We start from the raw sequence: 24,412 nt of genomic DNA, 5'->3' as shown, positions 1-24,412 counted from the left end.
ATAGCAGAATTAGAAACAATCAGGGAGCTGCCTAATTACTGTCAATTAGAGCGCGCTAATCAAGCTCCCGTCTCCCACACCCCGCCCGGCGCTCGCCACTAAATGTCAAACTTCATTAGAGGCAGACGCGCTCCCTCCCTCCCTGCCTTCCTCCTTCCAGACTCAAGACAGGGGCCCCGCCAAGGCCAGCACAGGCCAGGATGGCGACTCTGGGAAGCGCCCTCAGCTCCCCTTCTCAAGCCCTCCACAGTCACTCCCCCCAGGGAGGCTCGGACTTGGATCAGGAGGTGGGGAGATTCCCTGTGCTGAGAGCACCCAGTTCCTTCCCGCAGTCAGAGCTCACACTGGGGGTTAGTGCTTCTGGGTTTGGGGGAGGCACATCCGGGAAGAGAGCTGATGGGCCCAGTGAGAGGAAAAGTGGGAGGAGCAGGTCTGCCTGGGCTGCCACACCCCACCTCCTGGCTTCTGAGGGGACAGGGTGCACCCTGAGTCTCCTCCTCCCGCCACACCCTGACCTAGGAGAGGACGGCAGTGCTGTGCCCATTTCCCTTTTAATCCGCAGCACTGCAGAGGGATCTGGGGCCAAAGGAGATGGGTGAGAGTAAGCTGGGGGAAGATGGGTGTGTGTGTGTGTGTGTACACACGTGCGTGCACGCTGAAGAAGCAGGGAGAAAAAATAAGGGGAAGGAAGAGTTGAGATGTGAGAGCAAGGCACAAAAATGGACAAAAGGGGAAGAAAACGTCAGACAAGCCAACAAAAGTTAAGAGGAGGATGGGATGTCAGAGAAGGTAGAATTTTTGACCAGCTAGACAGGATGGGGCCTCAGCCCATGGGAGGCGGCACAGGTGGGAAAACTACCTTTCTGGATCCCGGATCCTGTCTCTAGGAACCCCCTCTCCATGGCAGGCAGGTTGCCGCCTTCAAGACGTGTTTAAAGCCCCAGCCTCCGACCTCCCTCCTCAGCCGCTTCCCTGTCCCCCCCGCGGTGAGGCTGATGAGCTGGCTGCGCAGGGGGCTGATGGGGAGTGGGGAGCCGAGCCGCCACCAGCGCTGCCTAGGGACAGCCGGGGGTGGGCAGACAAGCCGTGGAGGGAAGGGCTCCGGCACCAGCCACTGGCAGGGCCTGGGGGCAGCAAAGGGGAAAAGGGGCAGGAAGCCGGCGAAGGCCGCTGGAAAGGGACAGAGGCCCACGCCGTCTCTCAGACCCCGCACGGGCCCTGCAGCACTGCCCTGCGTGGCAAGCCCTAGCAGGCGCTGCTGGGGGCCTCTGTGTCCCTTGGCCTGGGCTCCATCCCAACACAGCCTCCTAGGCTGCGGACGCTCCCTGGCTGCCTTCCTCTGTGTGGCTCAACAGGGTCCTGCATACCTGGGGGCAGGGCATCACTCCACTGGTCGGCGCTGGACACGGAGCAGGAGCGCTGGTGCAGCCCCTCAGGGCGAGGGCCAGCCCAGGCTGGGTTGCTGGCCAAGTAGGGGGCACCTGGGGGCGGGGGGAAGGGTCAGACTGGGAAGGGAGGCCGGGGATGAGTACAGACTTCCCTGAAAATGATGCTACAGGCAGAACTTGAGAAATTCTAGCAGCATACTGACCCCAAATGAGGGATTTGCCAGGCAATGCACCAGGCTTACTGGAGACCAAGAGGCCTCGCCCGGGGCCCCCCCAACACCTCAGGAGGCAGCTGGTCTCACACCACACCCTCTCCATGAAGAGCGTGTACGCTTCTGTCCCCTTCCTGTGAGCTGGAAGAGGGGGGCACAGGGTACTGACACTCCCTCAGCACAGTGCTCCTTGTCTGGCCATCGTCCCCAGGCCCTTCCTCTCTGGATCAGGCCCCTGCACCCCACATTCCAGTCCACAAATGCCATTTGCTTTGCCTCAGCTTTGGTGCCATTCTGACGAGAAATAAGTGTATCAGATTCAAGTAATTATGTCTAATTAGTATTAGTAATTATCCTGTTGGGCTGGAGAAAATTAATCTTTCGTTTCCCATCAGGGAAGAATGGCAGAGCCAAGGGGAACCAAAGGCTCCAGGAGCACCAGGGCCCAGGCAGGCAGTGCCGCCTGTGCCCTCCGAACGGTCCTGCCTCCCTCCACGAGCACCGAGTCCCTTGCAGAGAGCCCATTGGACAGCCACGGGGCCTCAGAGGCCGTGACAATTAAGGGGCCTCCACTGCCCTCTCACGTCAGCCCGCATCAGTACTGGGGACCGAGGCGGCAAGGGCAGTGGTGGGGAGTCAGGACAGGTGGGCCGAACGCGAGGTGTCGGAACTGAACGCGAAAGGGCGGGCCAGGTGCCCTAGGGAGGCAGAGACAGGCCTGGGGCTGGATGAGGTGGGAGAGAGCAGGCGGCACACTCAGCCTCAAACCAGTCCTGGGAGGACATGGGTGGAGTCTCTGGAAGCCTAGGGATGGAAGCTCTGGACGGAAGGAAGTTAGCAACAGGCCAGACATCCCTAATGCTCTGGGGGCAGTATGGTGCCGAAAGATGGAAGGCAAGTTTTGTGTTTCTCTCGTATTCGTCATAACACCCAAGGCAGGACCAGACACAAAGTAAGTGCTTACGAGTATCCGTGTGGTGCCGACACTGCCCTCCAGTCTACCCATTTCCAGTCCCCTCAAGGCAACGTGCTGGTACTTCTTCAGAACCCCGGCCCCCTCGCACTCTGGCCTAACGGGTCCCTGCCAACTTGGCCTTCCTCAGGGTCCCCTGGGCTCCCTGGCAGGAGACCTTCCAGAGCGGCAGATGCAGTTCCGAAATTCTCAGAGATCTTGCTTCTCCCCACCCCTGTCCTGCTTCCATCCCCTCTGGGTTCCAAATCTTATCCCTGCCTCATCCCGAGCCCCACCCAAAGCCATCACAGGCCCCACTTCCTCCCCAAGCCCCCCAACTCAAAACCCCGAGGGAGGGAAAGTGCTTTCCCTTTTCTTTGTTAATTCTCCCCTCATTACGCCTGCAATCCCACAATCAGTGTGCACTGTAATTGTCGAATTTGATGCTAATGATTAATGAATTAAACATGGAGCCATCAATTAGTCCTCGGAGGATAATTCTGCATAAAGCAGCGGATAATGTAATTACAGTAACAAAGATAATGAGATGTTAACATCGCCCGGTGAGCGGGAGACATGTGTGAGTGTGCATGAGGTCGGCGCCAGTGTGCGGTGGAGGGGACACGGGCTCGGGTAAATGCCCGTCCATGTGTTCTGGGGATGCTGGCGAGCGTCCGGGGGTGAGTGCGCCATGTGTCTCTTCACATGCACTTCTGCCCCCAGGGGAAGGCTATGAGGGCCCGGGACTGTGACAGGACAGAGTGTCTTACTGTTTCTCTCCCTTTGGGGAGAAGCCCAGTCCCGCCACCTGACTTCAAGGAAAGGCTCCCCCCCCTTCAGTGTAGCAGTACTCCCTCCTCCGCCGCAGGAAACGAGAAACCCCACGCCAGACCACAGGCTGCCTCTCACTGTGCGCGTGCAGCTCTGCGAGAGCGCAGGGCCCCGGCTGATCCCCGGCCCTGCACACCAATGATTTCCCAGCAGCCCTGACCTAGCGCTCTGCACAGAGTGCCGAAGACTGCATGGGGCCTACCATTCTTGCCATTCGACCCCTCCCCCAGTGCACCCCACAGGAGGCTCTCAGCACCACCCCTCCCACCCCGTGACGGGTGGGTGCCTTTCTCGTTATCATCCTTCCTTCCCTTAGTCCACTGGTGCTCTCCCTCTGCACAATTCAAGTGCTTCTCTCTGAGCTCGGGGTGGCTTAGAGGATAAAACATGGTTTTCAAGTCAGGCACACTCCCGTTCAAACCCCAGCTCTGCCACTGACTGCGGACTTTTACAGCCAAGTTACTGAATCTCGCTGAGCCTTTGTTTCCTCGTCCATCAAATGGGGATAATCTCAACTCCACGGAGCCGGAGCCGCTGAACGGGCCTGACCTAGAGAACACCTACGGCACCTGGCGCGCATCGCAATCAGCACATGGCAGCCCCTCCCCGCGCCTCCGACTGGTCAGCCGGGGCTGAACCAAGGCCACAGGGCCAGGGTGCCAAGTGATCACGTGCCTCCAACAAGGAGCACACTCAGGGGGCCATCGTCTGACCTTCTCTGGACGTGGAGTTGCTCAATGCGGGTCCTATCAGCATTTTGAGGGTGGCAGTTATTCGGGGTCTGTTCCATCCATTCCAGGGACTAAGTACCCGGCCCCCTGTCCACTCAATGCCTGCAGCAGCCTACGACTGTGATAAGCAGGGCACCCCCTGGGGCAGGGACACAGTGGCAGCCCCTGGGAGGGCAGGACAGGGTCAGCTATTTCTGGGTCCAAGAAAAAGGAGATCCAATCACCTAGGACAACATCTGGGATACTGAAGTCTTGGGAATAAGGGTCCAGAAGCCAAGGCAGATTGGGGCATGGGGACTTAGGAGGGACAGCAACGTGGCTTGGATCCACACTGTGGCCACAGAGGCCTAGGGAGGCAGACAAAGCCGGGGACAGAAAGAAAAGCATCATTCACCTGAACTCACAGTGTCACCTGGTCAAGAAAAGCTGCCGCGTCTCAAGTTCAGACTCTTCATCCCCCACCGCCAGACGCGTGGCACAGTCTGCTTGGCTTCCGGCTTCTCTCTCAACTCAGTCCTCTCTGAGCAGACACCCTACCTCTCACGGCAGGCCCAAGGGCGTTCGTTCGCCAGGTGAACTCCTGGAAGCTCCGTCCCTTCCACCTTCCGCCCTCCCCAGAGCATGCTGGCTGGAGATGCTGGCTGTGGGCACTAGAGAGCCTGTTCCCACCATCACCTGCCTCGCTTGGCCCCAGCTGAGGAGAAACAGTCCCGGGACTGCTGATGGCACCTGTGAGCGCAAGGCCGTCTGGCCCTCCCCTGATCTCCGAATCACCTGCCAGGCCACAAACTGGCCGTACCCTCTCCCGGCTCCCATGAGCAGCACTTGGGCGGCAAGTGCGTCTGGAGCCCTGAGGACCAGGCTGGGTCGGAGTGAAACCCCAGAGCGCCTACCTTTGGGGGCCTCCACAGCCACACTGCCCAGTCTTGCAGAGAAAAACAGCCACGCTCTCCACTCCCCACCCCCCCCAGCTGCCACCTCACCTGTGCCTCCACCCAGCTGTGTGTTACTCCGCTCCAAGGCCAGTCCGTTGGCCCGGGGGCTGGTGCCTGGGGCTGTGGCAGGCGTGGCGCGGGGCAGGCGCTTTCCTGGCACTTTAACTGTGGTCCGCAGCAGGTCAATCTCCTTGCCGTGGATGTTCTGCATGTAATCCTAAGGGCCACGGGGATAAAGCCGAGAACGTGCATTAGGGCGGGTCCCGCTTCGGCCGCACCTTGTCTCTGGCACTGACCCACCGGCTCGGACGTCTCTCCCCCTGTGCAGCACGAAAGGGAAGGAGAGGGAAAGCCCAAGTTTTAAAACGCAGGACAGTGAAGCCAGAGTGTCTCCACGTCTGGGTGGCACCCAATCCACTGGGGACCGAATGCAGCTCTGGGGGGACACAGTCAGCAGGGGGCAGGAACAGGGGAGAGGGAAGGGCGTGGAGCCCAGAGCTGAGGCGCAGGGCTCCTTTAGGAAAGCCAGCTCAGGCGGCCACACAGACAAGGCCAAGTACAGGACCAAGATGGGACACGGATCCCCCAGGCCCCGAGAGAAACTGACAAGCTCCAACGGGTGCAGACGGCTGGGTTGCCCCAGGCTCTGGGGGGCTCGACACCGAGTACTTCAGCCCTGGTTTCAGATGCTCTCGCCACCACTGGGGCACAGGGAACCCTTAAAGCCTAGAACAGTCCTCAATCCTGACAACAGTGCCTGACGATAAATATCTGTTGGACACTTAAAAAGCAGCCTCAGGAGTATAGAGACAGGCCCACGATTCCACAGATACCAGGGGGCGTCTGATGAGCAAAGTAACAAGCACCATTCGCATCATGCCGTCACCTGCCCATCCACGGGCCAGGCACTCACGCCCCACAGGTGCAGCTCGTCGCTCACGCGTCCCCTCACGTGACCTTCACGGCACAGGAGGGGGGTTACCAGGGGCACTTGGCAGTGGAAGGAACCGAGGCTTACAAAAGTCAGTCACACCATCGGAGGTGGCAGAACCAGACTCCAGCCCAGGCTCTGCGGATTCCCAGGGCTGCGCACTGAAGCAGACGTGCCTGGCCCAGGCACTCATCCCGACTTCAAGTCAGCACCTGGAGGGCCCCCGAGAGTGGGAGTCACTCAGCGCCTTGCCCCCCCCCTTCCTGCCGTCTGGACATTGGCCTGGGAGTCCCACGGTGGAGTGGCAATGTGGGGGCCACACAGCAGAGCCCGGCCCCCCGCCCTTTAGCTTCCTGCTTTGACCCCGAGCCTAGCCAGGGCCCGAGCTCTCCCCACTGCTTCTGCTGTCTCCTCGACGACTGACTCCCATTTCCTCGCTTCTATCACCGGCAAGTTCCTCAGCAGTTCCCAGCTGACGTCCCTGATAAAATGTGGCCAAAACTCCCTCGAGAAAGCAGAATCCGGGTGGGGTGGTGGCAGCTGGACTTTGGAGTTCTCCTGATTAGATTCCGATCTGCTCTTCTCCCCCAGGAGCAGCCCTCAGAGGGCTTCCCTGAGACGTGGTCCCTGTGTCCGTCTAGCCCCCAGCCCTCGTACCTTCACCCACTTCATACGTCTGACTTCTTGTCACCCAGCAGCTCTCCTACCTTCCCACCCTCCAGCCTCAGGGAAAAGGGACGGTGTCCTCTGCTTGTAAGAGCAGGTGGGGAACGGTGCCATTTGGGAAGCAAGGAAAGGGCAGGGTCTGACCGGGGGTTTAGGGCTGGCCCTCACTCTGGGAATGACCAAGAGAACGTCAAGTAGAAAGGGGTCCCCTGACCCCAAAGGAGCCACAAGAATAGGCGTGTTGCGGGTCTGGAAGAGAAGAACAAGGAAGCAGTACCCAATGCCAGGTTCACTTCCAAGGGGGGTCATCGGGGGAGGGGACCCGTGGGAGGGCTGTGGGGACACTAGTACGCTGGCCTCACCGGCCACGTCCGGCTCCAGTGAGGCCCGGCCAGGCCTGCCCTCTACCCTCTACCCTCCGAGCGGCCCTTCAGAAGGACAGAGGGGCCCCCAGCAGCGTGCGCCCAGAAGGAGCACCCTCCATGGAGCTCCGGGCTGTGTCTGTTCCCCCCACCGCCACCTCGCCCCCCGTGACGAGAGGTGCCAGGTGCCCAGCCTCGGGCACACCCTGTTCCGCAGGTGTTTGCTTCGGGTCGCAGAACCGAAGAACGACATGCGAGAAGTCAGGAGGAGCAGTCTCCACCCACGGGAGGACCCTCATAACGAGCTCTCACCCCCACTCTGCTTAGCACTGCCAGGGTTCTGGCCCCAGTGTGAGGCCTCGGCCCAGTACCTGGGAAAGAAACAAACCGGGGAGCTCCTTTCCTGCCCACCCCCTCCGGATCCCCCCACCCGTCCGTCTTCCATCAAACTCAGCGCCCCCACCCAGTCACCGCGGGCCCTGTGGTCCTGCTTTCGGCCCAGTGTCCAGCACCAGCCTCACGGTCTCGGGCCCAACATCCCACCGACTCGGCTTCCGCACGCACCCGTCCCGGGTCCCTGCACACAGTCACATCTTGGATCGGCTGTTCCAGACAACTGCCAACAGCTGGCTGGGCCGAAGGCACAGCTGCGGTCCCTGTCCTCGGGGAGGGGCTCGGGCTGCTCTAGTTCACAAGGAGGTCATGGCAGCTGCAACAGTTTCAGGCCCCGCGACGGCCCTGGGACGCCAAGGCTGGGACATGGCAGGCGCTGACCCCACACCAGGAACACAAGTCGCACGGAAGGACTCCGTTCGGGGCCAAGAAGCCAGAAACCGGTGCGAGGGGCCTGGCCCCCCGGGAGCGTCCCCGAGCACACCGGACAGGCGTCGCTTGTGCCAGTGCAGGCCAGCCCCCGGCGCACTCCGCTCTGTGCCCGTGCCCGTGCCAGGCCGGCGCAGAGCCGGGAGACAGCCCGGCCCAAGGACAGCGTGGTGAGGAGCGCAAGGAGCAGCAGCAAGGACAGGGACGTCAGGGGCAGAGCAACAGCGTTTCCCTCCGTCAGCAGAACGGGGAGCGCGGCGGCGGTGGCAGCTCAGGAGAGCGGTCACCACGGCTGCCTTTATTACCCACCATCAAACAGCAATTTCTTCCCCAGCCTCCTCGCTAATTACCCAGCCAGCGTTCTCATCTCGTTTTATTACTGGAATTAACAACGAGTTCAGAGCGTGGAAAGCTATTAAGATGTGTGATTAAGCCACATTCAATTAGTTTCTACAAACAATTTAATTGATGTTGCAGATAGAATTAACAGAAGGTGATTGTGTGAATGGCTCCGCTGGCTGCAAAATGGGGGAGGCTGTGGCGGGCTCTCTTGGGCCAGGCGAGGATGGGGCACAAGGCTTGAGGCCTGCCCGGCAGCCCTTCCTCCGCACACCCCGTCGGCCCCTCTGGCCCGACCGACCTCCGGCAGCAGGCGAGTCACTGGCGCCATGGCCCTGCGGTCGCGGGCAGGAACCGTCCCTGCGACGGCAGCTGACAAGGCCGCGAGTGGCGTGTGTGCACCTCCGGGGTGACCAGAGGGCCCTTCCTCTGCCCAGCTCCCCAGCAGGAGGGAACCTCCCGGGAAGTCAGGCGGCTCACCAGGCGGGGTCGGGGGGGGGTGCCCGCTTGCCTCTGTCAACGAAGAAGCCCGCGCCACTGGGGAAAGATGGTGAAGGGCAGACGGAGGCAGCAACACCTAAGCGCAGCAGACGCCGAGGGAGGAAGAGGCGAGAGGGGCAGACGGAGTGAAGGGCCTTTGCTAGCAGTAAACTCAACCCTGTTCGTGCAGCACCACGTGAGGACCCCGGTGCGGCCTCAGCTCCTACTTTCACGGTTCCCACACCTTTCCAACCCGAGCAGTGTCTTCTGGACGGAAAGAGAAGCATCCGCAGGGCAGGGCCGTGGCTCTCCGCACGAGCCAGTGCCTCCCGGCTTCTCGTAGGGGAGGAAGGCCTACATTTTAATGCCTCAGCCCACGGACAGCCAGCAGAGCTGCCAGAGCGCCTGTGTCCTCAGAGAGGCTGTCGCTCGTCTCTTCACGAGGTCCTGAGAACAAGAGGGGGCCTGGCAGGGGACAGGCCGGCAGGGGACAGGCCAGCAGAGACGCCTGCCTCTTAGACTCCCCTGGCCTGGAAGCCCCTAGCACCCGGATCCTGTCCCCGGCCCCTGCACGCCCCCAGCGGCACTCGGGTCAACAAGCTCCTCAGAGTGGCCCAGGCAGGTGGCCCGTCGGTTCCTTCCGTCCTCCTTGACAATCTAGGCAACACTTGTCTGGATGTGAACTCTCCAGTCACCTTATCGGCTAGCCCCGAAGAGAGGTGCTCTGGGCACGACGCAGAAAAATCTGGGTCATGCTTCGAGTGAAAGTCATGGGTCCAGGTATTAGCTTAGCCACTGGCTGGGTGACTTTGATGACCCAACCCAGCCCACCACACTCTGCTCTCTAGACTGCTGAGCGTAAAAGCAGCGTTCCCGCGAGCCTTTCCCTTCCCTTCCCAAACTCAAACCAAACCCCACCACCAACACTTCCCTCCACGTGCTGAGACCCCCTTCCTGTCCCTCTCCCCACACTGGGCTTCCTCCATTATCTGAGGCATGGGGACAAGCAAAAGGGACACAGCACAGCTCGAGCAGCAGCGAGCAGAAAGAACGGGTACGGATGCAGCAAAGGGGAAAGCCAAGGCCACCCCAATACGGGTGGGGGAAAGTGGGGTGCTTCCAACAGGCTCGTTCCTGGTCCCACCAGCAAGATGCTGCCTGAGGAGAACGAATGCATCTTGCCTGGAATAAAGGGGAGGACGGGGAAGTACGGCTAGCTGGGAGTTATGAGGCGTGAGGCTGGCCTACCAATGGGCACAGCGGCCCCTGTCAGCTGAGGAGCGCTGTGGCTCTGCCATCTTTCCGGTCAAGAGGCCCTGCCCCTGCAGGAGGCCCCGTGGCCTCCTGAGACACCTGTGCCTTGCTGCCGCTCATGGGCTCTGCAGCAGGACCAGGTCCCTGCATGACGTGGCCGCAGGAGCAGGGCGAAAGAGCCTGTGGACTGAACGCCCGAGGGCGCCGGTGCGGCCCCTCCTTAGCCCCCAGGATCCTGGCACCAGCTCCCACCCTGTGGAGGATGAGACAGGAGGAAACCGTCTAACCAGCGGTGGCCGCGGAGCTAGGGGAAAGGGCCAGCGCCCGAGGACCCGGGCAGGGAGAGGCCCAGCAGCTGTCCTGCCCAGAAGCAGACCACCAGCTCCTCCCAGGCCGGGCCTCGGTGCGCTGGCTCGGGGGCGCGGAGGGGGCGGCGCACTCAGGCCCCGGTCGGGCCAGGCACTGTGGGCCAAGCACCTGTTGGGTTGGGCCTCCCTGACACCTTGTGCAGATTCAGGGGCAGGCGAGGGACCCTCAGAGGCAGGCCCTGGGCCGCCGGGCCGGGGGTGGGGCCGGCCCACGTGCTGTGCTCGAGGGGCTTCACGGGAGAACTCATTAGCCCCGCAGTGGGGCGGTGACAGAGATGGATTCTGGCGACAGCTGTGTGCTGGAGCCACGCAGCGAGGGGAGGGGGAGGAAGGAAGGGTGGGGGAGCTGCCACAGGGGCCACTCTGCCATCATCGCACCCCCCACCGGGGCGGACCCACACACCCTCCAGACCCCTCCAAACGCTCCCCTTCCCAAGAGGACCCGTGCCTGTCTCGGCAGCCCCGGCTTAACGGCCCCCGACTCTCTATCACCCCAGGTACCCGGAGGTCCCCACTGATGTGGCTTCCCTAAAGACAACTGGTTGGCAACCACTGGCACCCGCAACTTGAGCGATTCCACGTAAATAGGCCCCATCCAGTTCTTTCAACAAGGAGTGTGCGGGACGTAGACGCTGACTGCATGCAGAGGCCGGGCCCGGAGGCGGCTGCCCCGGGGCTGAGCGTGCTCCGAAGGGTTCAACCACAACTCAGAGCTTTGCGGGCGAGCGCTCGGCCCCGGAGTGCATCCTGCGGTCTGCACGGCTCCCCAGCCGCCACCGCGGGGCCCTTTCTGAAGGGTGAGTCCACCTGAACCGCTTCCCTCCGTGCTGGAGTCCGCCCGCCCCCCTCTGTGGCTCTGGCCCAGCCCGGGGCCCCACGGACTCACGTGCAGGCTGGGGTGGTAGGTGAGCAGCCCGTTGTCGCAGAGCGTCACGTACTTCTTCTTCCACTCCTTGTTCAGGGACTTGCCGCTCCGCTTCAGCAGGACGCCCTGAGGACAGAGTCTGGGTCAGAGGCGGGTGCCAGCCCACACATACCAGGCCCAGAGAAGGTCACGGTGACAAGAGGCAGCATCATCCTCTGTCCCTGTCCTCATCTGAGCCGACAGGCTATAAAGGACGGAAGCCAGCGGCTGTCCTGACCGTCCTCCAGGAAGCATTCTGGGGGCCCACCTCCCCAGTCCCCCGGAGTCATGGGGCCACGCCAGCACCAGGAGGCAGGGTGTCAGATGACCTCCTGGCAGTGATGTTCCCGCCCGTAGGTCTCCAGCGGTGGGTGAACCGTCCCCAGAATGCCCCAGACTCCCCAGGGCGAGCAGCGTGGTGACCCAGGCACAGAGCTCAGCAGCCAAGTTCTCTATGCAAGCCTACAACACGCTCCGCATGCAGGGGAGAGAGCTCCGAGAGAGCGAGGCTGTGCTCTGTTCGCGGACACACCCTCAGGACCGTGACAGTGCCTTGGACACAGCAGACGCCCAGCAAACGTCTGGTGGGTGGGCTGGGAGAAGCCAGCCGACGGCGGCCGTCAGAGATGCTGAAAGGAGCTGTGGCCAACAGAGGAAGGCCGCGGGGCAGAGCCAGCGATGGCCACCCCTGAAGATGCCCTTGCCCACCTCTGGCTCTCTCCCCGAAACACCAGACAGCACAGGAGAACGGCTGAGGATAAGAGCTGGGGTCAGGGAGAGGACAGAGGGCCACGAATTGATCCCAGGGGCAGCTTCTCAGGACCAGGATCACCCCTGGGAGACCCCCCGCCCCAAACACAGGAGGGCCAAGAAGAGGCAGCATTCCCTGGAGATTCTGGGACAAAACTCCTCCGAGGGGAGAGCCACACAGGAGGGGCCCAAGTGGGGAGGAGCCAGGGCCAGTAGAGGCTAGGAGAGAGCAGAGCAAGCACCCGGAGTCCACCCCAGTGGGGACCAAAAAGGTGCGGCTCGAAGATGTGGTTTTGTAATGGCTCCTGCTTGAGGAATGGAGGCCCTGCCCTAAGACACGGAGGAAAACAAAGATTAAGAGACTCGAGTGTGAGGGAACAGTATCAGCTAGGGTCCTGGAGCCCAAGGGTGAAGGGTAAACCCAGATTCTCTTACACTTCCCCTCTTAGTTCTTCCAAAGAGAAGGCTCAGTCCTAAAGGGAGGAGGTAAGCCAACAGGCCATTGGGACGTCCTGCCCCGTAGGAACCAAGGAGGAGCCGAGGGGCGCCTGGGTGGCACAGCGGTTAAGGGTCTGCCTTCGGCTCAGGGCGTGTTCCCGGCGTTCCGGGATCGAGTCCCACATCAGGCTCCTCCACTGGAAGCCTGCTTCTTCCTCTCCCACTCCCCCTGCTTGTGTTCCCTCTCTCGCTGTCTCTATCTCTGTCAAATAAATTAATTAAAAAAAAAAAAAGGAGCCGAGAGTCTCCCACTTTTCAACAGATGTTTCAGATCCTCACTACCACTCCTTCCTTTCCCTGCCCCCCTCTTCCCACCGCCCCCAAAAGACAGATGCCTTTGTGGGAGGGGCGGCCACATGAGATCAAGTTGGGAGTCCCAAGTCACCTGAGGACACACACTACGACCTGGTCCCCATCAGCATGAGACACCCTATTCTCACAAGGAGCATGTGAAGACAAGTGGTATTAACGGGACCTTCACTAGACTGTATGGCTGGAACATTCCAGAAGGCAGTCGGACCCCTGCCCTGTGGTCTGCAAAGGAGCCTCAGTGATCTGCTTCTGGGCATGGCATCCACCCCCTCCTGTCCCCTGACTGCAGACAACACCCCTCAGGACCACCGGCCAGACTCTGGGGAAGGCAGCCCCCAGTCTCACCCGGTGCCCTCAGGAAGGGCTGAGAGAATGGCTGCCGCGGCCAGCTCACCTGCTCCTCGTCTCCCCCTCCTCCACAGCCCCCAGCCTTCAGTGGGGGATTCCACACTAGCCTCTGCTCTCAAATCCTTCCCACCTGAGCCCTGCCCTCCCTCGCCGGACCCTTCATCTTCTTCACATTGGAGCCCTTCCCTCCTGGGCCCGGTCCCAGCTCCGGGTCACGGGGAACGGAAGCCAGGCCCTGCTCCCGTCTGCCACCAGCTAGCCCTCTACATCAAACAAGTCACGTTACCTGCCTGGGCCCCCTTTGCCGGGCAGATAGGGAGGGCGGACTTACACGCGGGGCTTCCTCCCACTTCCAAGCAGGGGGTCAGGATCAGGATGCCCACGGGGCCTGCCTGGGAGGGAAGCCCCCTCCTACCCAGCTCTCTGGCCCCTCCTTCACCTGGGGAGCCATGGCCTAGTGCTAATGAGCTCCGAGAGCAAGCGAGTGTGCGCCGTCAGCAGGGGTGTGGGAGGACGGCAAGGAGGAGAGCAAGCACGACTGGCCAGGGACTCGACCTGCCGCCCACTCATGCCCCCGCCCGCCTCTCACCTGCCTCTCACCTGCCAGCCCGCACAGGGCACAGAACAAGCAGAAAGGCTGGGCCAGCGAGAGGCCTGCCTACCCAGGGCCTCCTGTTCCCTCACATCCTGCCTTCCAAGGAGGGAGACGAGCTACAGGGGTTCCTGCTCCCCTCCCTGGCCGGCCCGGCTGCGCACGGTGGAGCAGGAAGCAATCTGGGGCGGAATGGGAGCGGTGCGGAGGCGACAGCCCCCAGAGGACCCGTTCCGCCACCGCCTCCCTCCCAGCTCCGACAGCCGGCTTAATTGCGGAGTCCGGATTGATTGGGAATGCAAATGGCAACTGAAATGCAATCTCCACTCCCAGCAGGAGTGGGGGGGGGAGGGGGAAGGAACAGGATGGGGAGACCGGGACACGAGGGCGGGAAGGGGGCCACACCGGCCCGGGGCAGCCGGAGGTTGGGGGAAAGTGCCAGCAAGGGCCATGGGGATTGGGAAACTAGAGCATGGACGGCCCCCACCTCCATGCAGACAGGCCCTGAGCGCCCTGTGGGACCCCTGTGCGACCCCGCTGTGGCATGAGAGCTCGCTCAGCTTCCTTCCTGGCAGGGTCCGCTCCTACATGGGGTCCCTGAGGTTTAGCGACCTGGACCAGCCAGGCGACCCAGCTGGCCCGGGGCTGCCCCAGGGGCAAGCTCAAAGGGCTCCAGCCCCCTCCTACAGCTCTCCCTTCCCTCCATGTGGGGGATTCAGGGAAGTGACAAATTACCCTGTACCCCAAACAGGAGGGAGGCATTTGGGGCTACCCTTATCTCAAAATAAGGGCCCTGGAAAACGTGTTTTTTTACGTACTAAATGTTGATGTGTCGGGAGCAAGCTCAGCAAGCACCCCCCCCCCAGAGCGGAGAGTGCCGGGCCTCCGGAGGCACCCCCGCCTCGCCTGGTGAGCGGCCCCCCAGCGGCACTCGTCTGCACAGCCCCCAGACACACAATCACACCATCAACAGGTTTATGGGGTCCGATTCTGCACCCAGACACACACAGACAGGTGAGGAGACTGGCCGCTGCCCGGGCCTCCCCGGCGGCGATCTGATAGAGTGGCCTCTGCCAGGCCCCCTGTGATGAGATTCCAGGGGAGGACGGGAGCAGAGACACAGGACATGGAGCAACGGAGAGTTCCCCACCTGCCCTCCGGGACCCAGACACCATTCCCGGGCTCTCCGTTCAAAACGGACCTTCACGGCAGGGTCAGAATCCCACTTTAACACAGAATTTTGTCAGACTGCCCACGGGCCCCAGAAGGCCCAGCCTGGAGGGCCAAACCTTGACCACGGGGCCCTGGCCTGGCAGAGCTCCGGTGACCTGGCCACCCCAGTCTCCTCTGTAGTCACATCCTGACAGACAACACAGCCACTATAGACATGGCATGTCTAACTACCAGCTCCCACGAAGATCTGGGCTGAGCCCAGCATCCTGACCACCAAGCCGCTGCACCCGTCCTCACGGGCATGTCAGCCAGCAGGCTTCTGACTGAGCTCCACAGACACCTCCCGGCTCTCCCGCCCTCCCCGCCCAGCAGCCCTACTGCCCTGCCCAACACACCACCATCTCTGCACAAGGACGCCCTGCCGCATTCAAGGTCTTTCTCCAGCACCGGGACCCACTCGGGGGGTGTGGGAAGCTCCAAGCTTCTGAAGGCCCAGCCCTGCAGGCAGAGACTCTGAAAGGAGGCACCCGGGGGTAGGGGGGGCAGCTCAACTCAGCTTTTCCAGGGAAGGCAGGCTCCCGTGGAGCAAACTGCATTAATGAGCCAGGGCCGGAGGAGCCCTCAACGTGCCCCTCAGTGCGTGTTCCTCAGGGTACTCTTCTGTGAAACCCTTTTCTGGGAGTGGGACAGGTAGGCCTGGCCACCCAACTCCTGAACCACCGCGGGAGAGCCGCTGAGGACGGCAGGCGGCTCTCTGCTGCCCCCCGGTGGCGGTGAGGAGGACCCGGCAGAGGCCGCAGCGGGCCAGCTCCAGCCCCAGCGGCCACTCCTCCCAGAGGTTTGGCCTTAGCGGGAGAACCTCTCTCCCGGTGAAGCATTCAGGCCAGGCGGGGGTTGTGCTCGCCTCTCACATCACCCCCCGCCTCGGGGCCCCGGAAGGAAAGACCATCATGCCGTGTTCCCCGGGCCTCATTCCTCATCTCCACCGCTCTCCAGCCACAGGGCAAAGGAGTGCTGACCTGTTTGATGGGGATGGCCCGGCCACTCCCGATGCTGTCCACCTTGCAGTCGGCCGCCTTCTTCTCCCTGTCCAAGTCGGCACCCTTTCGAGACTGCAAGAGAAAAGAAGAGGCATGTTAAAAGAGCCCAGGGTCCATGGGGGACAGCAGCCCACCTGTACTCCCCTGCCCTCCCCTCCTCCCTCCTCCTGGGCAGGCCCTAGAAGTGGGGCAGGGCCGGGGCGGCGGGACCGGGAAGGAACGGAGACCACGAGTATTCCAATGGGTTTATTCTTACACACGGCACCATACAGAGCAGCACAGGTCACTGAGCCAGGCCCGCCCCTTACAAAAGAGCAAGGACACGGAATACCAAGGGCGCAAGGAGCGCGCAGCCCAGAGGGCTGGGGCATAAGAGAAGGGAGGGGGCGAGGAGAGGTGGACGGTGGGGCTGAGGGACGGCAGGGAGCACGAGGCACGATAACCGGGGAGAGCAAAGTCCAGAAGTGAGCGGGCAGTGGCCCGTCTGCAGCAGACACCACACAGCACGTTGCACCGAGCACAGTCGGCGAGGCCCGAGGGGCACAGTGGATGGAGAGAGAGAGGAGAGAGGCCAGAAGAGGCCCTGCGCCCCTGCCAGGCTCCTGGGGCAGAGCCCGCCCCAACGCGGATCCTAGGAAATGGGGAGGCCAAGAGGGGAAAAGGCAAGCGCGTGGCGGTGGCTGTGGCATCCGGAGCGGAGCAGGAACGGCAGAAGTCCATGCAGGAAGGAGCAGAGGAGGGGAGGGGCAGGAAAGCTCCCCCCAGGAGCAGCTGTGCTGGGGCGGGCGCTTGGACGCCCCCGCCCCTCTGGGCCTTGTTGCGCTGGCCTGGCGCCGGGCGTGGGGCCGAGCTCCCTTCTTCTCCATGCAGCGAGCCTGGCGCAGCGCGTCCAGCCGGGCCTGGTCCCCCGGCAGCCCCCAGCCGCGGGCTCCAGCGTTCCTAGCCTTCCCTGGGGGTGGGGGTTAGTTACAAAGGTTCCTGTGGGTCTCTGGAGTGGGGAGCACGGCGGCCGCTTCTCATCTGAGAGCAGTCCCAGGGCCCGGCCCGCCTCCGGCCCCGCACAGGGGAGAATGTCCAGAGGTGCTGTGTGTCACCACCTGGTCTTCTAATTTGGAAGGAGTTGGAAAGGCCTTTTTGTTGATGAAAAGTTGGAAACAGTGGCACATATCTGCAAATATCGAAAGAATAAAGATTTTGGCAAGTTATACTCAAGCCCCGCACGAGTCGGTCAGCACTGGTGAGGGCAGAGACCCAGGTGCCTGGGGAGAGGCGGCAGCGGGATGAAGAGGAGGAGGACGAGGAGGAGGCGGCGGTGGCGGCAGGGGCCGCTGGGCAGTCCGGCTCATCAGGGAACGTTCGCCACTGGGCGTCCGGGGCCCCCATCCCTTCCTGTTCTCCCAGGCCGCCGGGAGCCTGGGGCACAGGCCAGAGCACAGGCCTGCAACTGCAGGGTGGGGGGGCACACAACCATGGGAGTAGGAAGAACCGGGCCAGAGGCCACTGCCCACAGCTCCGCCATCAGCACCTGCCCCAGGCCTCTCCTGGGCGCCACAGCCTCTGCTCCTTCGGCCCAGGGAGGAGGAAGGTAGATGGAACCGCTGCCACCAGGTCCCCGGACCAAAGAGCTGGTTGGGGGGAGTGGGGTGCAGTCTGCCCCGGGCAGGCTGGTGAGCCAAGAGGCCCCCAACCACCAGAGGATTCCCTGGGAGCCCTGAAGGGCAGCCCCCCAGCATGGGAAGCAGGGCAAGAGTGGCAACAAAATGAGTACATGAGGTCATGGGGGAGACTGGGGACATCGATGGCCACAACCAGGGGGTGGGTCACAAGGACACCGGCCACAGAGCAGGCGTGGCTCTGCTGGGGAGGACGATGAGGGCAAGGAGGTGGCCCCGACAGCAACGATGAGAGTGGGGAGGTCCCGAGACGCGCTCCTAGAGACAGACAGGTCTCGAGGCCTCCTCGTGGACAATGGCGCAAGGGAGATCACCATGGAAACAATGAAAAGAAAAACTAAGGTCGCCACAGTGAGGATGGAGAGAGTGGAAGGGCCGGGGGGAGGCCGTGCCGTGCGCGCAGCGAGGGTGGCAGGCGCAGGCAGCGCAGCGGAGCGGAGCAGGCAGCGGGGAGCACGGAGGGCGCAGCGAGGAGGCCGTGAGTGGGACATGGACGGCAGAGGGAGGACAGTAGGCCTAGCAGCGGAGGAAGTGAAAGGTTCAGGATGGGGCGGAGGGAGCAGGTGCCAGGGGCGCGGACGGCGGTCACTGCAAACACAAGCACCCGGGGAGCTCTGTGGCAGCGGATGTAGGCACTAGCAGGCAGCCCAGGGCAGTGAGTGGCTCAATGCGCGTGAACAGAAACAAGACGCTTCGAGCCTAGGCAGGCTCGGGGCTGGGGTAGCGCAGTGCACGGCAGCAGCTTTCCGCAGAAAGGGGTGGTCAGCAGGGACAAGGAGGGGGCTCGTGGCAGGCACGGGGGGAGGGGGGGACGGAGGTGTGCAGACCGGCAGCGGTGTGCTGGGCAGGCAGAGGCAAGAATGAATGAACGAGGCCTGGGGGCACTGGCTCTGTCTGGGCGGGGCTCTGGAGAGCCTGGCAGGGCCGGCTGGACACAGGACCAGGCTGCGAGCCAAGCCCTGCTGCTCAGAAAGAGGCGCGCAGACTGACGCAAAAGCCCCGAGTGGTCTCCTGCGAATCCACACAGCCAGCTCACCCACCTGCATCTGACCCAAGACTCCCAGTAGGGCCCAGCCAAGTCCCAGCTGGAAGGTGAGAGTATGGGGCAGGCACTGTGTCTCAGATGCTGGCCACGGACAGCCAGCAGATTGGGGGCGCCTAAGGGCTGCAGGGCTGGGCCCCTAGCCACAGAAGGCACGTGGGTCCCCGGTGTGAGGTTTGTGAGGAGGGGAGAGGACGAGCCTGCACGGGGCCCGAGGCCGGGCGATGAGGCACAGGCTAGGCCTCAGGAGCCGAGACCTGGGGAAAGACGTCTAAGCCCTTTGCGGACCAACTGCGGCAGTGGGCGAGAAGCGTAAGGTCAGGGGAAAAGAGCAGAATGCGGATGAGGAGGCCTGAGCCCCGGTTCTAGCTCTGCCAGCTAACCCTTCGTGGAGCCTTGGGCACAAAACCGTGGGGGCTCGATCCACAACTGTGCAATCGAGGGCGTCGGGGGCGTCAGAGCAGACGTGCCCAAAGATCCCGCGAGCTGGCCAAGAAGCTCTACGGGTTGGGGGAGGGGGGAGTGTGTGCGGCAGAGGCAGGAGGGTCTGTGTGCCCATGCTGCGGGCAGCCCGTTGTGGGCTCAGCGAGACCGTCAAGAAGAGTCTGGATGTGCGCAGGAGGGCACTGGGAAGGAGCCTACAGAAACAGTGTGTGTTGCGTGGATGGCATCTTGCTGGCTCGGGCTGCCCGTGGCCCAGTGTCTGTGGCTCTTGCCTGCTCCCTCCCGGCTGGGGGCTGGGGGCTGGGCCCTGCCTCGCCAGTGCCGGCAGCCAGGCCGGCGGGAGGGCAGCGCGCAGGGCACATACCGTGAAGATGTTGGAGCGCCGCTTGGACTGCTTGCGGACGGGTGTGGGGGTGGAGGAGGCCGCCACGGTCTCGATGCGCAGCTCCCGCTGGCTGACGCTGGGGGTGGAGGGGACTGAGGAGGAGTAGTCACTGAAGGCGCTGCTGCCGCCATTCGTGGCCTAAGGACAGAGAGGGCTTTTGAGGGCTGCTCTGGAGCGGGGCGCAGCGGCACGTGGCAGGCAGGAGCTGGGAGCCCCTGCGGTGTGAGGACCTGGCCTGGGGCTCATGGGGCAGCAGAGGAGGAAGGTGGCACAGCCTGGAGGCCGGCAGGAGCCAGCCAGCACCGCCCTGGGCTGCCCCGCTAGGGCCCAGGCGGGCCTGCTTTCGTGCCCACCTGTGAGCTGAATCGGGTCAGAGTAAGTGCCAAAGACCGGTGAAGCCCTGCCTCACAGGGGGTCGGGCACAAGGGAGCAGGTTACCTCAGATGAGTCCCCAAGTCAGTGACATGTGCCAAAGATGTGGGAGGCCAGGGTGGGGCGCGGGACGCCCGGGGAGGCAGTGGTCTGCTTCCGGACAGTGTGTGGGACTGGGGCAGGTTACGGGAGAGCCGGGGCCGAGAGCGGCACGGAGCAAAGACTGCTCTCAGAAGAAGCAGCAGATAAAGGACAGAGGTGGGAAAGGAAGAGAGACAGAGGGGATCACAGGATGGAGACAGAAAGCGCATGGCCACAGCTACTCCGGGACTCAGGAAACACGCACAGCACAGCGAGGCCTGCTTCCTAACTGCCCATGGTCACGAAGCAGAGAACACGTCCTGCCCTGACAGCCTCCTCGAATCCTCATCCGCACAAAAAGCAAAATGCCCCAACAGCTGCCCCTTGGCCTCAGAGCCACGTGGCAGGGCCCGCATGCCGAGCCCGGATGTCCTGCCACACACTCCACCGGCTCAGGGCAAACGCGGAAAGACCTAGCGCTTCTCCTTTTTTCCAGGTGGGGATGCTCCCGGGGAAAACCTGCTGTCTCCTGAAACACTAACAGAGGAGCCTCTGGAAAAGCACCCAGGCTGCCGTCGGAAAGCCGGGGGGCCGGGCGGGCCTTGGAGACAGCAGCCCTTGGCAGAAGTAGGGCGGAGGCAGTCAGGTTGACCACTCAAGCCAGTGCATCTGTGCCCACCCGGGCCTTTCTGCGGAGCCAGGGACAGAGGGCCCAAAACTAACCAGGCAGCAGGCAGGAAGTGGGCAGGCATCCCGGGGCTGTCGGGGAGAATCGCTGGCAGGGCCTGGCTCAGCACCGCTACTACCCCACGTGGCACGAAGGCCGTCGGCCCCCGTGAGGCCCGTGCTGCCCTTCTAACTGCAGGGCCACAGGTGAGGAGGGAGCAGGCCCGTGAGAGCCCTCCAGCGCCCCCCGAGTATGGTTCCAGGGGGAGCAACTCCCAAGCCAGCTTCGGGGTGGCCTCCGCTACCGTGGCTGCGGGGCAAGAGGGGCGGCAGCAGGGACGGGGACTAGCAGGGAGGTGGTCACTACGGGGCACAGAGGGGGCCAGGCCAGTCGTGCAGGCAACGGAGAGCTCAAGCCAGCGCTTTCACACCAATCACAAGGCGGGAGACCAGACGAGGTGGGGACACGCAGGCAGACAAGACAGGATGATGAGGGCCGAGGCGAGGACACGCGGCGGGAGGAGGGGAGGCTGGCCGCACCTGGTTGATGTGCACGGCCGGGATGGAAGCGGCGGACACTGCCGAGTGGCTGGGGGAGTTGGGCAGTGACTTGCAGGGCCCGATGGCCAGCTGCTGCTTCTTCCGCAAGGCCACTACCTTCTGGGCCACTGCAGGGGACAGCAGAGTCAGTTACCCCTCTGGGGAGAAGGGAGAAGCCCAGCTTAGAGCCGCCCCCCAGGGCACACAGCCCTGCTGGCCAAAGAGCGTCCTAAGCCCCCGCTCTGGGGGAGCCTCCCCGCCCCACGCCTGAGTTACCGTCCTGGAAGGGGAGGAGCCTCCCGCCCCACTCCCGAGTTACCGTCCTGGAAGACGCGCTCCACGTTGAGCCCGTAGGTCGCGCACGTCTCATAATAGGTGCAGCGCTTCAAGTCTGTGGAGAGCTTGCGGGCCCTGCTGTCGTCGATGACCCGCGGGTTTGCGGCACTGATGGCGTCTGTGGGAGGCGGGAGGGTGGGACTTTACTCAGCCTGCCAAGAAGCGGTGCCACGGATGGGGACGGGGTGCGGCGCTGGGTCCGAGCGTGCATGGGCCATGAGCCAGGCCGGTGGACAACGCGGAGCGCAAGCATACGGGCATCCAGGCCTCGTTCCAGCTCCGCCACTGACTCAGAGTGGACACGAGCCAGCCACTCCGTTTATTCACCCCCAACACCGTGGACACGATCGTCACACGGGTGGGAGGCTCCAGCTGGGGAGATTGAGCGTGTATAGAGCAAGGTGGCGGTGCCCACTCTGGGGCGACACAGGAAGGCTCAGTCAGCACCGGGAGGGGAGAGCAGGTGGCTTTCTCTCCTGCCCCCGCGGGCCCCGTGCGCGCGCGCCCCCCCCCCCCGGCACCAGCCCCGTGGGCCCGCTCACCCTGCGTGCCCACCAACACCATGGGCACCTCGCTGGCGTTACGGAAGCTGCAGAGCCGCAGGAAGTAGTTGTACACCGTCTGGAAGCTGATTTCATCCTCCAGGCTGAACACGAACACCACCGCATCCACCCAGGCAGCAAACTAGGGGGACCGAGCAGAATTACCCCCTGCACCCGTTCCTGGGCAAGCTCCACGCCCCTCTGCACACACACAGCTTTGCCCAATCCCAACCCGATCCTTTGGCAAGGGGCGTCATGGGGGGGGCAGAAGCATCACCTGGAGCTCAGGGGGGCCACCTTCATCTCGGATCAGCAGCAGGTAACTCTGGCCATCCACCACAATCTCCTTCTTAAACCGACCCCCTAGGACAGAGCGCACGATCAGGCCTCAAGCTGGGAGAGCCCACCGCGGCCAAGCACTGCTGAAATCCACAGCTACCAACAGAGGAGACAGGAAGACTCGGAAGGACGGGGGGGCTCCGGCCTCCCCGGCACAGACAATAGCCGGGGGCACCGGGGGGGGGGGGGGGCNGAGCAGAGCAGACAGCCTCAGAGCCCAGGCAAGCCCGTGATGCTCACCTTCAGGGGACTCCTCTTGGACATAGGTCCCTGTCAGATAGCGGTGCACCAGGGCCGACTTCCCGCTAGACAGGTTCCCCACAATGCCCTGTGGGAGAGGAAGGGGTGAGAGCCATGGTCAGGGGCAAGACAGAAAACATGGGACAGGAAAGACAGATGACCCTAAGAAGAAGGGCCAGAACTAAGGATTAGAAAAGAGAGCTGACCAGAAGTGAGGGGCCTCGGAGAAAGGCCAAGACCAGAGAAGGAGGGGACTGGAAGTGGGGGAAGCAATGCCTGGACCCATTGCGCTAGCCTGTGCCCACCCAGACCCAGGGCTGCCTGGGCCCCCCCCAGATCTCACTCACCACTTTAAGCTCCGGAACCGAGCGGCTCAGGGTCCACTCCTGGCTGTTTACAAAGGAGTCTGCAGGAGAGAAGGCCACCCATCAGGACTCAGGAGGCACACAGGCCGGTGCCATCGCCACCAGCTGTCTCCTATACTGCCCCCTCCTTGGCCACGGCCAGAAAACAGCACCGTCCAATGGGACCCCAATCCTCACTCCTAATTCTCTAGAGAGCGACAAAAAAATTCTTCCGGAGAGGACTAGAGCAATGACGGTCCTCAGGGAGAGGACTCTAAGAGGTGTGGGCCCAGTCCTTCTACCCTGGACCTGTGTCCCTCCTTCTCTTACTGCTCTAGCAAGGTAAGCAGTTCCCACCTTGAGCCACACCTGGGCCTGGTCCCACCAGGGCTCAGACCCCCGGCCCAGGTGAGAGGCCTCTCCAGTAGTTCTCAGCTCAGACCCAAGCTGGGCCGGGCACCTGGCAGCTGGGCAGGGGGGCCAGCCTCCTGCAGCGAGTAGGAACAGCTCACCCTCACAGGGTGGGGCCACCCACCACATTCCTAGGCGGGGTGAAGAGGGAGGAGCCCTTACCTGGCCTTGTTCTGTGAGGGGCAGGTTGAATGGGGAGCTATCTACAGGTTGAATGGGGAGCTATCTATCCTGCCCAACTGGCCCTCCTCCCCAAGCTCCTCCTAGGTGGGAGGCCACCACTCTGTCTTTCCAGGAGAGCCACCTCCCAGAGATCCACCTCCCGGGCTGCCCGCACTCAGGTCCAGGCCCTTCTCAGCTCTTGCCTGCCTCTGGCAGTGTCCTGGGGAGGGGAACCCTCCACCTCCCCAGAACCCCCTCCAGCCCCACCACCAGCCCCATTTTCTTTACTCTTTGCGTTGTAATGGCCATCCTCCAGCCAGGCCAGACTCTGCCTGCTTGCCCTCCCCAGGCTGTCAAAGAGTAGCTGCCACCATCGGTCGGGTCTGCAAGCACTCCCTCTGCTCATGTGCAGAGGCAGCTAGAGGTGAGGGCTCAAGCCCACCTGGAAGCTAGAAGCATGTGCACTCTCCATCCCTCCGGATACTCAGTTCTGCAAGTGCCAGAAGTGAGGAAGGGGCCCTTCCGTCCTGGCCTCACATTCCACCATGCCAAGGGCCAGTGGTAGCGACCGGTGGCGGGTGACCGACACTGGACGCACCTGCAAGTCCTCCTCTGCTACAGCCACCTTCTGGGCACCCACGAGGCACCCAGAGCGCACAGGCGCCGGTCTCACTCAGTCCCCGGCCGCACGGCACACCCTCTCTCCCAGGCAGGTTCGGTTTGTTTTCACACCCGCTCTCAACCAGGGACTCCAACCAGAGACGACTCCCGGCCGGGCTCGCTCCCTTACCGCTCTGCGCGCCCAGGAGCCCGGGGGCCGCGGCCGCCCGGGGGCTCCACAGCGGCTCGGCGGGCACGGGCTCCCTCCGGCGGAAGCGGCTGGTGAGCAGTCTCCAGAGACCGGCAGCGGTGCGGGGCCGGCCGGGCTCGGGCGCGGCGCGCGGGGC

The 24,412-nt window shown here is 63.1% G+C and overlaps 1 protein-coding gene across 5 annotated transcripts in view; it reads right to left on the bottom strand.

Moving 5' to 3' along the window:
* The window catches only part of AGAP3 (ArfGAP with GTPase domain, ankyrin repeat and PH domain 3), a 52,538-nt gene that overhangs the window by 4,798 nt on the left and 23,328 nt on the right, over positions 1-24,412 (bottom strand). For 2 of the 5 annotated variants that reach the window (XM_034639625.1, XM_034639645.1), the window contains exons 3-12: positions 22,896-22,954; positions 22,549-22,636; positions 22,247-22,332; positions 21,970-22,111; positions 21,411-21,545; positions 21,092-21,219; positions 19,412-19,570; positions 15,868-15,960; positions 11,158-11,262; positions 5,098-5,266 (exon numbers count right to left, since the gene is read on the bottom strand). In XM_034639625.1, the coding sequence (XP_034495516.1) occupies positions 5,098-5,266; positions 11,158-11,262; positions 15,868-15,960; positions 19,412-19,570; positions 21,092-21,219; positions 21,411-21,545; positions 21,970-22,111; positions 22,247-22,332; positions 22,549-22,636; positions 22,896-22,954 (1,164 nt within the window). Of the gene's footprint in view, positions 1-1,367; positions 1,482-5,097; positions 5,267-11,157; positions 11,263-15,867; positions 15,961-19,411; positions 19,571-21,091; positions 21,220-21,410; positions 21,546-21,969; positions 22,112-22,246; positions 22,333-22,548; positions 22,637-22,895; positions 22,955-24,255; positions 24,337-24,412 lie in introns of those variants that run through there. The other 3 variants (XM_034639655.1, XM_019795559.2, XM_034639634.1) reach the window with 3 other exon arrangements.

This window comes from Ailuropoda melanoleuca, chromosome 1, assembly GCF_002007445.2.
Source record: "Ailuropoda melanoleuca isolate Jingjing chromosome 1, ASM200744v2, whole genome shotgun sequence".
NCBI lineage: Eukaryota > Metazoa > Chordata > Mammalia > Carnivora > Ursidae > Ailuropoda > Ailuropoda melanoleuca.
This window is presented reverse-complemented; position numbering and strand designations above follow the sequence as displayed.